The sequence below is a fragment of the Trichogramma pretiosum genome, unplaced genomic scaffold (genome assembly GCF_000599845.2).
Source record: "Trichogramma pretiosum strain Unisexual culture from Peru unplaced genomic scaffold, Tpre_2.0 scaffold35, whole genome shotgun sequence".
NCBI lineage: Eukaryota > Metazoa > Arthropoda > Insecta > Hymenoptera > Trichogrammatidae > Trichogramma > Trichogramma pretiosum.
The window spans coordinates 127,786-140,677 of record NW_019640943.1 but is presented as its reverse complement, the minus strand read 5'-3'; the positions used below and the strand labels follow the sequence as shown (position 1 = coordinate 140,677).

Here is a 12,892-nt window from a genome sequence, read left to right as displayed (position 1 = left end):
TTTTTAAAGTCAGTCTTTCAATCAATTACACTGGATCGTACATCAAAATTATTAACGTAATTGAACATGAATTATATACATTTTTTAGGTATGATTGCGTGACTCAATGAGCCACATCGATATGAGCTTTCAGATTTCGTTTCTGTCCGAACGTTTTTCCGCATATCTTGCATTTATAAGTGATGTCATTATGCGACGATTTGACATGCCTATTGAGTTGAGTTTGATATTTAAATTTTTTTTCACAAAAATCACATGCTTGGGTGATTCTATTGTGGACTATGTCGGTGTGGATTTTGAGATGAACTTTTTGTGAGAATGTCTTTCCACAAATGTCACATGCATGTCTGACTCGCTTGTGCACCGAATCGGTGTGCCTTCTGAGATTACTCTTGTCTGAGAATGTCTTTGGGCATTTATCACAAGGATGCGTGATTTTATGATGTATCGACTCGACGTAGATTTTGAGATAATCTTTTCGAGTAAATGTCTTTTCACAAATATCACATGCATGTGAAACACCATTATGCACCGATTCGATATGTATTTTGAGATTACTCTTCTGTGTGAATGTCTTTTGGCATTTATCACATGGATGCGTGATTTTATGATGTATCGACTAGACGTGGGTTTTGAGATGATTTTTTCGAGTAAATGTCATTTCACAAATATCACATGCATGTGAAACACCATTATGTACCGATTCAGTGTGGGTTCTAAGATAATCTTTTCGTGAGAATATCTTTTCACAAATGTAACATGCATGTCTAACACCATTATGCACCCAATCGATGTGTTTTTTGAGACTCCTTTTGTCCGAGTATGTCTTTGGACATATATTGCACGTATGTGAAATTCCATTATGCACCGACTCTATGTGCCTATTGAGATCAGGTTTTTTTGAGAATGTCTTTTGGCATATATCGCATGTATTGTTGATACCACTTTGCACTATACCCACGTGTGCTTTGAGACTCTTCTTACAGTTTGACTTTTCAACACATTCTTTCTCATTTTTTTCGTTCAGTCCACGTCCAAAATTCAATTCAGTGGCTTCTTCGCTTAAAATTTCTTTCTTCAGCACCCCAACAGTTTCTAATTTAATTTTGCTTCCAGTTTTATACTCGTCACTATTCGGCCATTGATTTGGAGAATAATCTTCAATTTTTGCAACCGCCAATAAGTTGGGCTTCATGTCTATACATTCCAATTCGATTTGGATGTTATCACGTTCATTTTCGTGATTTTCGTCATAATTTTGAAGAAGCTTTTGGGTCTGAACAAATTAAAATTATTAGGAAAGTTTTATTAATGATAGTGGAATATAATTATCAACACTTACTGAATTCTCATATCGAAACCTTTCGCATTTAACATTTTGAGTAACTGCAAGGGTCGTGTCAATTATTTCATAATTATCATCATCGTGAAGTTCATGCCGAGGCTCTTCTTTAACTCTGAAATAGATTTAATGAAATTAAGTATTTTTTAATAAGATTTTCGTAGTGTAAAACTTATAAAATACAAATTACCTAATATCAGGATTGAATAAATTACCAGATTCCATCTTACTCGTTGGAAATATCATTTGCGACTTACTCTTTCAATACTAACGTTACGGGTCGAACTAGCTCAAACCGAATTAAATAATATTTACTAATCATGATGTGGAAATTGAAAGTAATGTAAACAAAGTAATGTAAACATTGATTAAATTATGTTATCGATCTACCTGATGAATAACAATTATTTTTCTATGAATAATATTTTATTTGAAAGAAATAAAAAAGCTATGAAAATGAGCGCATCCTTTAAGGAAGCTGAGCACCGCCCTGCAGGCTGACCAATTTGTTTCGGCAGCAATGCTTCCCAAGTTTAGAGTAGCCGAGAGACCGAATCTCACAAAATTTGCCACAGGACGAGTCTTTGCCGTTCAGATCTGCGGCAATTCCAGAAAACATGGTTTAGACTCTCCTCCGAGGAGCCACAGGGAGAGGCTGTGACGATTGCAATTCGTATACGTTGGATCATGACAATAACGGAGCTTGAAAGTTATTTTCCAAAGTACCACGGGGGCGATCCAACGCGGCAATGAAAAAACTCGAAGGAGATCATATGCCTATGGTTAGACCACCGGCTTTGCACCGCTACATCGTATCACAGCGAGAGAGTCGAGTTTGAAAGCAACGATGTTTCAGAAATTTAAGTGAAAAAATAATTCTCACCAAGGTGGAGAGATAGCAAGTAACATCGAGTACGAAAGAACATATCTATAAAACTTGTAATGGCCGCGACTTCTCAAAAATAAAGAAACGAGCGATATTATAAAGTCAACGGATTCAACACAGGTCCACGACATGCTCAATAATTGACTCTCGATTTTGGGAACTCTGTCCATTGGAAGTATTGCGTCGACGTTATTTATATCTTTCCATATTGCAGTGAAAGGTCGAGGAATAAAATTCACACTCATACACTTATTATAAAACTGCATAAGTAAACAGCGCACTTTTTATACAGATAAAACAAACAATTTTATTACAGAGATTAAATTCGTTTGTAGTAAGGTAGAACATATGTAAAAAGGAAAAAATAATTAAGGAGCTGTTTGTACGGCGAACAAAATAGGTAGGAACTTCCGTGCAGCAAAAACGACGGAGTCGGCGAGAAAAGAAATTGGTCGGGTGCATACATATTACATAATTATCACTTCATTTGCACACACGCTGCGATTCAGCTTGATACATAGTGGCGGCCGCCGGGCTTATGTGCCGTCAGTTTTGACATGTAACTATATTATCATAGCATATAACAACATATAATAACATAACACAAAGAATTCACCTTATGATAAATAAAAATTATATAAATTCAGTTATTTGAAGAGATACACTTGATTTTATATTTGGATTTTTAACACAAATTAACATAAATTTTAATTATAAGTTAGGTTCTGATGCGCGAATTATGAGCCATATCGATGTGGGCTATAAGACTCCTTTTCTGGCCAAATGTCTTTCCGCATGTCCCGCATGAATGGGTTATAACATTATGCGACGATTTCACATGCTTATTGAGATAAGTTTTACATTTAAATTTTTTTTCACAAAAATCACATTCGTGACTGACACCATTATGCATCGAATCGATGTGAATTTTGAGACTATTTTTCTGTGCGAATGTCTTTTGGCATTTATTACATGCATGTCTTATTTTATGATGCATCGAATCGATGTGCTTTTTGAGATCGTCTTTACGTTTAAAAACATTTCCACAAATATTACATTCGTGACTGACACCATTATGTATCGAATCGATGTGAATTTTGAGACTCTTTTTCTTTGCGAATGTCTTTTGGCATTTATCACACGCATGTGAAATACCATTATGCACCGATTGTATGTGATATTTGAGACTAATCTTCTGTGTGAATGTCTTTTGGCATGTATCGCATGCATGCCTTTTTTTATGATGCACCACATCGACGTGAGTTTTGAGATCGCCTCTTCGTTTAAAAATATTTCCGCAAATATTACATGCGTGACTGACACCATAATGCACCGAATCGATGTGGATTTTGAGATGACTCTTCTGTGTGAATGTGTTTTGGCATATATCGCATGGATGCGTGATTTTACGATGTAACGAATCGATGTGTCTTTGGAGATGACCCTTATATCTGAATGATTTTCCGCATACATCACATCCATACCTAATTTTACGATGCACCGAGTCGATGTGAATTTTTAGAGAATCTCTTTGTTTGAATACATTGCCGCATATTTCACATGCGTGCGTGACAGCTTTGCGGACTGCATCGACGTGTCTTTTTAGATGACTTGCAGGAGTGATTCCATTATGCGCAATGTCAATTTCAGTTTCGAGACTATGTTTATAGTTCATAATTTTTGAAACACGTTCAACAATAATCAAAGAGGCTTCTTCACTAAAAATTTCTTTTTTCACTGTCCCGACAGTTTCTAATTTAATTTTGCTTCCAGTTTTGTAATCATTGCTATCCTGAAACTGATTTGGAGAGAAATCTTCAATTTTCGAAACAGCCAAAAAATTGGGCTTCATGTCTGTACATTCCAATTCGATTTGAATGTCGTCGAGTTCATTTTCGTGATTTTCGTCATATTCCTGAAGAAGCTCTTGGGTCTGAAGAAAAATAAAATTATTAGGAGTTTCATTAAAGATTGTCGAACATAATTATCAACACTTACTGAATTTTCATGCCAAGACTTCTCGTATTTAACATTTTGAGGAACTGCAAGAGTCGTGTCAATTATTTTATAACCATCATTATCATTGAGAGGGTCATCCTGAGCCTCTTCTTTCACTCTGAAATAGATTTAATGAAATTAAGTATTTTTTTTAAATATATCCGTAGTTTAATCCTAATAAAATAAAAATTACGTTATAGCAGGATCGAATAAATCACCAGATTCCATCTTACTCGCTGGAAATATCATTTGCGACTTACTCGTTTCAATACTAACGCTGTGAGTCTAACTATCTCAAACGAAGTTCAATAATATTTACATATCATGACGTGGAAATGGAAACAAATCGAAACGAAGCAACTTAATTTTCATAACATCGAGCAAATTACGTTATTGATTCACCTCAAGATAACAATTATTTTTTTAGCAATAATATTTCTTAACAATGGAATTAAAAATGTGCAAAAAGTGATTGTACAACTGGCGTAGGCCAAAAATTTAAAAGCCCTCCCCTCTCCCTTATTTATGCTGCGGCGCGCTCTTGCACTTTTGTCAATGGCGCCGCGTTTTCTCTTCATTTTTTACGCTTACTAGACATTTAAGACGCGCTCCGCGCGCGTCAATTTTTTTATTTGTGTTTTGTGGTTAGTTTGAGATTCACAAATAGTACGTTTCAAACGCGCTTCACGCGCGTCAATTTTTTCTGTCGTGTTTTGAGGTTTGTTTAAGATTCAGAAATAGTTTGTTTAAGATTTGTCAAATTGACAAAGTGGGATACATACTTCGAAAAATAACGAAAAAACGTTTTTTTTTCAACATTTTTGTTAATAAATATTTCCAAATCAAAATTTCAAAAAACGTCTCGTATGCGATTTAGTTATTGTGGGTGTATGGTGAAAATTTTGAGAGACACGATTCGGTTTTTTTTTTCAAAAACTCTTCAACAAGGTATCAAAAATTTTTTTATTTCAATCTTCTGAACAATTGCACTGTATCGTACATCAGAATTTTTAACACTTTAGAAAATAAATAATGAATATTTATCAGGTCTGATTACGTGACTTAATATGCGCCGTGTCGATATGAGCTTTAAGATTTTTTTTCTGTCCGAATGTCTTTGCGCATGTCGCGCATGAATAAGTGGTGCCATTATGAGACAATTTGTTGACATTGTGTACTACGTCAATATGGTTTTGGAGATGAATTTTTCGTATGAATGTTGCTCCACATGTATCGCATGGATGCGTAATTTTATGATGCATCGAATCCATGTGACGTTTGAGATAACTCTTGTCTGAAAATGTCTTTTGGCATGTATTGCACGAATGTCGGACACTATTATGCACCGAAATGATGTGCTTCCTAAGACTACTCTTGTCTGAAAATGTCTTTTGGCATGTATTGCACGAATGTCGGACACTATTATGCACCGAAATGATGTGCTTCCTAAGACTACTCTTGTCTGAGAATGTCTTTGGGCATACATCGCATGGATGCGTGATTTTACGATGCACCGAGTCGATGTGGATTTTAAGATTATAGTTCGTTGTGAATTTCTTTTCGCAAATATCGCATGCATGTCTAACACCATTATGCTTCGAATCGATGTGCTTTTTGATATTACTCTTGGCTGAGAATGTCTTTTGGCATATATAGCATGGATGCATGATTTTACGATGTACCGAAGCGATGTGTCTTTGGAGATCATTTTTCCTTGGAAAAGTCTTTCCACATGAATCACATGCGTGTTTGACTTGATTATGCACGGCATCGATGTGGATTGTAAGATAATACTTGTCTGAATATGTCTTTTGGCATATATTACAAGGATGCATAATTTTATGATGTACCGAATCGATGTGCTGTTTGAGAGGATCTTTTCGATTGAATGTCTTTCCACAAACATCACACGCATAGGAAACACCATTATGCACCGTATCGATGTACTTCTTGAGATAACCTCTTCGTTTGAATACATTTCCGCATATTTCACATGCGTATGTGACATCCTTGTGGACTGTATCAATGTGGACTTTCAGATGAGTCTTTTGCCTGGATGATTTTCCGGAATTATAACATGCAGGTGTGATTCCATTATGTGCAGAGTCAAATACTTCTTCATTTAACATTTCTTTCTTTACTGTCCCGACGTTTTCTAATTTGACTTTGTTTCCTGTTTTATACTCATCGCTATCCTTCTGATTTTTAGAACAATCTTCAATTTTTGCCACCGCCAAAAAATTGGGCTTCATGTCTGTACATTCTATTTCGATTTCCAGGTCGTCAAGTTCATTTTCATGATTTTCGACATATTCTTGAATCATTTGGTCCTAAAAAAAAATTAAATTATGAGGAAAGTTTTGTGAAAAGTGGGTACTGGGATAGTCGCATATAGTTATTAATACTTACTGAATTTCCTTGCCAAATCCTTTCGTATTTAATATTCTGAGTAACGGGTATCCTGTTAATTATTTTGTAATCATAATCATCGAGTGCCTCATTTTTCACTCTGAAATACATTTAATAAAATTTCATGATCATGTTCACCAGATCCATCTTGCTCGCTGGAAATATTAATTGCGACTTACTCTATCATTACTAATGTTACGAGTCGAGCTAACTCAAACTGAATTCAATAATATTTACTAATCGTGCTGTAGAAATTGAAACTAATAGAAACGAAGAATCATTATATAAGACAAATTACTGTTGTCCGTTGAAAAACTTTTAAAATCTACTGAACCGATTCTCTAAAAATTTTTACCATGTTCTTTTACTGACTCTTTAGCACTTACAGAAGGATTTTTGACTATTGCAAAATTGACAAAATTATAGACATATTTCGGAAAATTACGAAAAAACGGACTTTTTTGAACGATTTTGTCAATAATAAATTTTAAAAACAAAATTCCGAAAAAACTTCATGTATGTGCTATAGTCAAGAGCGGATGGTCGAAATTTGGAGAGGATTGATTCATTTTTTTTTTTACATCCTTGAACAAGGTATCGAAAAACGTTGTTTATCGTAAAATTCGTTCAAAGTTTACAAATACCTCTGAGCGCCGCGCCTTGTATAAGCTCATATTCAGTCCTGATTTTCACTGATTTAGAATTTCCCTACCAAAATTAAGAATGTTATAATTAAGCAATTCGAAAATGCAACAATAAAAAAATTGATTTTTCGAAAATCAGCGAAATGTTCGACCCTAAGTAGTTAATGAATAATAATTACTTAAATGTGGTTATTTTGATAGCACACGAGAATGGCGCAATAATTCTTATAAGAGCAGCTGCAAGATGTGAAAATTTTTTTATAATTATTGCAAACAAATATAGGATAAAATTAAAACACAGAACAACGTCGATACGAAAGCAAAATTGGGAACTTTTAAATATCGTAATCTGACTTATACAATTATTTTGACTTTGTCACTTGCAGATTTACGGATAACGGGTACTCGCCATCTGGCGGTGGAGACTGAAAGTTGTATTATAACATCAAAACTGGTCAAATTTTCTGAAATATTTAGATTGTAACAGAAAAATCGATAAAAACACGGTAATTGATTGTCACGTATTTAAAATATTTAAAACCATCATATTTTGGGCATTAGTTCAATGTTATTAATGTTGAAAATTGCTACAGCGGAATTTTTTCCACATTTTCAATCAGTGGCTGTATTTCACGACGCGATGTGATTTATTCCGTGATTTTTTAATAAAATTTTAAAGATAAATATCCAAAGTGGATCCTCTGCAGATCCACGAGCGATAGAACTAGTGAGCTCAAATTTTCATTTCTCAATGTATTCTTTAAGACTATTTCATTCATTTCAATTTTTATACTAGACATATTACGTTGTGACTATAGTTTGGCCCATGCGTGTAATATATATGTCACGGAACCAAGTGTAATATATCGCACAAGCGCAGCACTCGAAAGTACATTATAGCTTACGTATCATCCATAATAGTATCATCTATCCATCCATATGTAAACATCCGAGAGTAAATGAACTATACACACAAACATATTCGTTCTCTCACTCTCAAAGTTGAATAAACCGAAGTCAACTGCTGCTGCTGCAGTAACAGTGAACTTACTCGCGATTGGAGTGCAGCAGTCATTGCTGATACTGTACACACACAAATGCTGCACACACACACACACAGACGGAGACACTACAGGCAGTTGTAGCTACTATTGCACTGTGCGATATATTCACACTGCTGCTGATTCTGATTGATGGCAAAGGGCCACGTACACTTTCTCTACACACAAACACACGTACGCATACTCGTACACATTTTGGAAGTCATGTATACCGCAGCGGGATAACTTAATAACTTTTTCTGTGTGTTTGTGTGTGAATGATATAATACGACGCATTTCTTACTTCCACGCGCGATCTATTTGCCACGTGCTTAAAATAAAGTTTGATATCCTCAAATTCATAAATCCTTATTAGCTATCAAACGATGTAATTAAGGACATTTTTATCTGCCAAAGCAATACTTTTTTATTTATATTATACGATAATACCCGAATGTGAAGGATTTTAAAGCGGCTTCAATCAGCCGAACAATTTTTGGCTCGATCAAAAGTGACGTTTACAGTGAAAATTGAAATAAACACGCGTTAAAATGTTTTTGCTAGAAAAATTTTGATTCGAAGCAGTTTCATTAAGGGTAAATCATGAGATAAGCGAGACAGATTATTCGAGAGAAATATATCAGCTCATAATTATGAATCAAGCAAAATTATTTAACACTGGCAAAATTGATTTATCGGGTAAAATTGATGATACATTTCTGATTCGATAAATAGTGCATTCTTTTAATGACAGTTACTTTTTTTACATAACACTAGAAAAATTCATCATATCATAAATACAAATTTTTAATTTCAGTCTTTCGATCAATTACACTGGATCGTACATCAAAATTGTTAACGTAATTGAACATGAATCATATACATTTGTTAGGTATGATTGCGTGACTCAATGAGCCACATCGATATGAGCTTTCAGATTTCGTTTCTGTCCGAACGTTTTTCCGCATATCTTGCATTTATAAGTGTTGTCATTATGCGACGATTTGACATGCGTATTGAGTTGAGTTTGATATCTAAATTTTTTTTCACAAAAATCACATGCTTGGGTGATTCTATTGTGCACTGCGTCGGTGTGGATTTTGAGATGAACTTTTTGTGAGAATGTCTTTCCACAAATGTCACATGCATGTCTGACTCGCTTGTGCACCGAATCGATGTGTTTTCTGAGATTACTCTTGTCTGAGAATGTCTTTGGGCATATATTGCACGTATGTGAAATTCCATTATGCACCGACTCTATGTGCCTATTGAGATCACGTTTTTTTGAGAATGTCTTTTGGCATTTATTACAAGGATGCTTGATTTTATGATGTATCGACTCGACGTGGATTTTGAGATGATCTTTTCGAGTAAATGTCTTTCCACAAATATCACAAGCATGTCTAACACCATTATGCACCGAATCGATGTGCCTATTGAGATCAACTCTTCGTTTGAATACATTGCCGCATATTTCACATGCGTGCGTGACATCTTTGCAGACTGCATCGACGTGTCTTTTTAGATGACTTGCAGGAGTGCTTCCATTATTTTTTGAAACACATTCAACATTAATCACAGTGGCTTCTTCACTAAAAATTTCTTTTTTCACTGTCCCGACGGGTTCTAATTTAATTTTGCTCCCAGTTTTATACTCGTCACTATCCTGCCAGTGATTTAGAGAGAAATCTTCAATTTTAACTGCTAAATTAGGCTTCATGTCCATACATTCCAATTCGATTTGGATGTCGTTATGTCCATTTTTATGACTTTCGTCATATTCTTGCAGCATGTGGTCCTGAAAAAATTAAAATTATGAGAAAAGTTTTATTAATGATAGTGGAAGATAATTATCAACACTCACTGAATTTTCATGCTGAAACTTTTCGTATTTAACATTTTGAGTAACGGTAAGTGTCGTGTCAATTATTTCATAATTATAATGATCGTGAAGTTCATGCCGAGGCTCTTCTTTCACTCTGAAATAGATTTTAAGTATTTTGTTATAAGATTTTCGTAGTGTAATCCTTATAAAATACAAATTACCTAATATCAGGATTGAATAAATCACCAGATTCCATATTACTCGTGGGAAATCTCATTTGCGACTGACTCTTTCAATACTAACGCTGTGAGTCTAACTATCTCAAACGAAGTTCAATAATATTTACATATCATGACGTGGAAATGGAAACAAATCGAAACGAAGCAACTTAATTTTCATAACATCGAGCAAATTCCGTTATTGATCTACCTCAAGACAACAATTATTTTTCTAGCAATAATATTTCTTAACAATGAAATTAAAAATTTGTAAAAAGTGATTGTACAACCGGCGTAGGCCAAAAATTTAAAAGCTATCTCCTCTCTCTCGCTTTCTCCGAGCCGTTTGAAAATGAGATAAGCCTCGCGATGTACATCTACTATAATATATCCACGAATACGAAGCCTCGGCTTGAAGTAATTTTTTTAATTTTGCTCCTCTTTCTCTCGAACGAGTTACAAAAGCTCAACGCACACACACACACACACACACGTGCGCATACGAGATAGCCATGAGCGAGCTTTGCACGCGGTCTACTTATGCATACTTCTACGTATAGTACAATGTAATAAGTATGTATTATACAGTCGCGAAGAGTCGAGTGGTGTGCAGCGCAGCAGACTAGGCCGCGACCACTACCACCACCGCCGCCGCCCACGTATTACGTCTGACGTTTTCATTAACTTCATTAGAGGCATCTCGTCTTTCGCGTCCATCCAAGCCCTCTCACCCTGTTCCGTGCAACCCTTCGTACCCCTCTTTTACGTGCACGTATAACAAAGGGTTCTTTTACATTCGCATTACGTGCCCCTCTATCTCTCTCTCCTTTGCATAAGTATAATGTAAAGCGTTGGTATAATACGCGTAAAGCTCGCAAATTTGGCATGCGAATGTATGCGTGTGTGTGTGTATGTAACTTTACGAGCTATTTGCATCTTATTTAGTTACGGGAGCTTCCCTACTTTTTCTTTTTTTTACTCCGCGTCTCGTCTGTCTCCTTATAATGCGCTAATTATTAGCTTAATTATATACTTTTTTTATCCTCTTTTTTTCTTTCTCTCCCTCTCGTTACCAAGTACAAGGCAATGAATAGAGTCCAGCCGGTGGAGCTGGGATAGAAGAATCCTTCAAGAAGGCAAAGTACAACAAACAAAAAACAAAACCTCTCCCCCCCCCAAAAAAACGAAACTTTTCACCTCACTGCAGAATTGAAAGTTTTCGCCCTAACCAACGATGGGATTTGCATCCACTCGCGCGCGTTCAACTTTCTATATCTTTCAAAAAGCGAGGTGGGGCGTAAAAAAAAAAAAAAATAGACAGACGAGTTGGTAAACCAGATTCGAAGCTTTCAGGGCGAACACGCGCGGAGTATCTGCTGCCTATACACCATTCATTTTTTTGAGCTATATACGTGTTTTGACATTTTATCCTTTTGATAGATATCTGCCGCTGTACGCGGGCCGTTGTCGAGTTTTTTCAATGCAATACACTCACGCGACGCCGCGCGCGCGAGGATCGCGTCGAAACATTTTTGGAATAGAGACAACGAGAAAAAATGCCAACAAAAAAAAGGGAGAGAAATAAATAAAGAAGGGGATAGAACGTTAATGAAGCTCGAAGAAAATTACCCCGACAACAAGTTAACAAGTGTACAGTCCAGTTTCTAGGAACGAAAGCTCTCAAAGCAATTGCATTCCGACTGAAAAAAAAACAAGAAGAAAAAGAGGTAAAGCACCTGAAAGGCTGCGCGGTGAGGTGTACTTTGCCACACACACAGACACATTGGTATATATACCGCTAGTTACAAGTTTTGAGCGATGCCTCGGAATCTAACGCGCGAAAGGGAAGATAGGAAGAGCCGAAGGAGAAAGAGAGAGAGAGAGAGAGAGAAACCCGCAAACTTGGACACGTAAACTTCCGGAAAAATCTCCGCACTCTTCGCTTCTTTTCCGCCCTCGCGCGCTCGCGAGCTTCTTCTCTTCTTCTGCTTCTTTTTTTTTCATCTTGTTTCGAGTCTGCGAGGCTGTGTATACTGGCAGTATATATGCACTTTCGTTCGTCGTTCTTTTTTTTTTTTATGTCGGTCGGAAGTATCTTGATGAGCGTACCCTATCGTTCCGTTTTATCAATGTCCGAGGCGGAGATAAAAAAAAAAGAAGAAAATATCGTTGTAATATATAATCATAGCGTATCTGAGAATTTTATCAAAATGAAAAGATAAAAAAGAAAAAAAGAAGTAAGTAATCGGTTTCTTTTGTAAAGACGACGAGTACGCTGCCCACCGTCGAAACGCACGGGTTCGTATGGAAATATTTTTGTTTAATATAAAAATGTTGTTTACCCTTTCTCAAGAGAGAGAGACTTAGAGCACGCGCAAATTTCATCGATTTTTTATTATGAGTTTGACGCTGTACTGCTTCTGCTCGCTGCGCTTCGAGCCATTGTGCTCCGGCCTTATATTGGCGAGTGCATAATATTTTTTCAGCATATTCTATATATGCCGAGCTCGCTTCTTTTCTCATCTCTATA

The 12,892-nt window shown here is 36.0% G+C and overlaps 4 protein-coding genes across 6 annotated transcripts; all 4 read right to left on the bottom strand.

Moving 5' to 3' along the window:
- Nucleotides 1-103: 103 nt before the first annotated feature.
- LOC106653376 (zinc finger protein 182-like) lies at nucleotides 104-1,613 on the bottom strand. Its single transcript, XM_023457933.1, has 4 exons — nucleotides 1,533-1,613; nucleotides 1,343-1,457; nucleotides 701-1,276; nucleotides 104-406 (listed from the first exon to the last, which is right to left on the bottom strand). The coding sequence occupies exons 1-4, from the start codon at nucleotides 1,586-1,588 to the stop codon at nucleotides 104-106; spliced, it is 1,050 nt and encodes a 349-aa protein (XP_023313701.1). The 5' UTR covers nucleotides 1,589-1,613.
- A 973-nt stretch (nucleotides 1,614-2,586) lies between these two features.
- On the bottom strand, nucleotides 2,587-4,501 carry LOC106653423 (zinc finger protein OZF-like). Its single transcript, XM_014372856.2, has 3 exons — nucleotides 4,420-4,501; nucleotides 4,227-4,344; nucleotides 2,587-4,161 (listed from the first exon to the last, which is right to left on the bottom strand). Exons 1-3 carry the CDS (start codon nucleotides 4,473-4,475, stop codon nucleotides 2,947-2,949), a joined length of 1,389 nt encoding a protein of 462 aa, XP_014228342.2. The 5' UTR covers nucleotides 4,476-4,501; the 3' UTR covers nucleotides 2,587-2,946.
- Nucleotides 4,502-5,144: 643 nt separating this feature from the next.
- LOC106653377 (zinc finger protein OZF-like) lies at nucleotides 5,145-6,818 on the bottom strand. Of its 3 annotated transcripts, none has more exons than XM_023457976.1 (3): nucleotides 6,636-6,818; nucleotides 5,613-6,556; nucleotides 5,145-5,528 (listed from the first exon to the last, which is right to left on the bottom strand). In XM_023457976.1, exons 1-3 carry the CDS (start codon nucleotides 6,744-6,746, stop codon nucleotides 5,270-5,272), a joined length of 1,314 nt encoding a protein of 437 aa, XP_023313744.1. In that variant the 5' UTR covers nucleotides 6,747-6,818; the 3' UTR covers nucleotides 5,145-5,269. The 3 variants fall into 3 exon arrangements, with proteins under 3 accessions (XP_023313744.1, XP_023313743.1, XP_023313742.1); XM_023457975.1 differs by having other exon boundaries at nucleotides 5,145-5,588; nucleotides 5,673-6,556; XM_023457974.1 differs by having other exon boundaries at nucleotides 5,145-6,556.
- A 2,250-nt stretch (nucleotides 6,819-9,068) lies between these two features.
- Nucleotides 9,069-10,446, bottom strand: LOC106653478 (zinc finger protein 182-like). Its single transcript, XM_014372931.2, has 3 exons — nucleotides 10,366-10,446; nucleotides 10,184-10,298; nucleotides 9,069-10,117 (listed from the first exon to the last, which is right to left on the bottom strand). Exons 1-3 carry the CDS (start codon nucleotides 10,419-10,421, stop codon nucleotides 9,227-9,229), a joined length of 1,062 nt encoding a protein of 353 aa, XP_014228417.2. The 5' UTR covers nucleotides 10,422-10,446; the 3' UTR covers nucleotides 9,069-9,226.
- Between the last annotated feature and the right edge of the window lie 2,446 nt (nucleotides 10,447-12,892).

Bases quoted from the DNA above. Each gene is read 5' to 3' on its own strand.
- LOC106653376 (XM_023457933.1), bottom strand. From the start codon at position 1,588: ATGATATTTCCAACGAGTAAGATGGAATCTGGTAATTTATTCAATCCT. The intron at 1,458-1,532 runs GTAATTTGTATT...AATCTATTTCAG, and splicing joins TTATTCAATCCTGATATTAG to AGTTAAAGAAGAGCCTCGGC. The intron at 407-700 runs GTACATAATGGT...AAATGCCCAAAG, and splicing joins TTAGAACCCACACTGAATCG to ACATTCTCAGACAAGAGTAA.
- LOC106653423 (XM_014372856.2), bottom strand. From the start codon at position 4,475: ATGATATTTCCAGCGAGTAAGATGGAATCTGGTGATTTATTCGATCCT. The intron at 4,345-4,419 runs GTAATTTTTATT...AATCTATTTCAG, and splicing joins TTATTCGATCCTGCTATAAC to AGTGAAAGAAGAGGCTCAGG. The intron at 4,162-4,226 runs GTAAGTGTTGAT...ATTTTTCTTCAG, and splicing joins AGTCTTGGCATGAAAATTCA to ACCCAAGAGCTTCTTCAGGA.
- LOC106653377 (XM_023457974.1), bottom strand. From the start codon at position 6,746: ATGTATTTCAGAGTGAAAAATGAGGCACTCGATGATTATGATTACAAA. The intron at 6,557-6,635 runs GTAAGTATTAAT...ATTTTTTTTTAG, and splicing joins GGATTTGGCAAGGAAATTCA to GACCAAATGATTCAAGAATA.
- LOC106653478 (XM_014372931.2), bottom strand. From the start codon at position 10,421: ATGAGATTTCCCACGAGTAATATGGAATCTGGTGATTTATTCAATCCT. The intron at 10,299-10,365 runs GTAATTTGTATT...AATCTATTTCAG, and splicing joins TTATTCAATCCTGATATTAG to AGTGAAAGAAGAGCCTCGGC. The intron at 10,118-10,183 runs GTGAGTGTTGAT...TAATTTTTTCAG, and splicing joins AGTTTCAGCATGAAAATTCA to GACCACATGCTGCAAGAATA.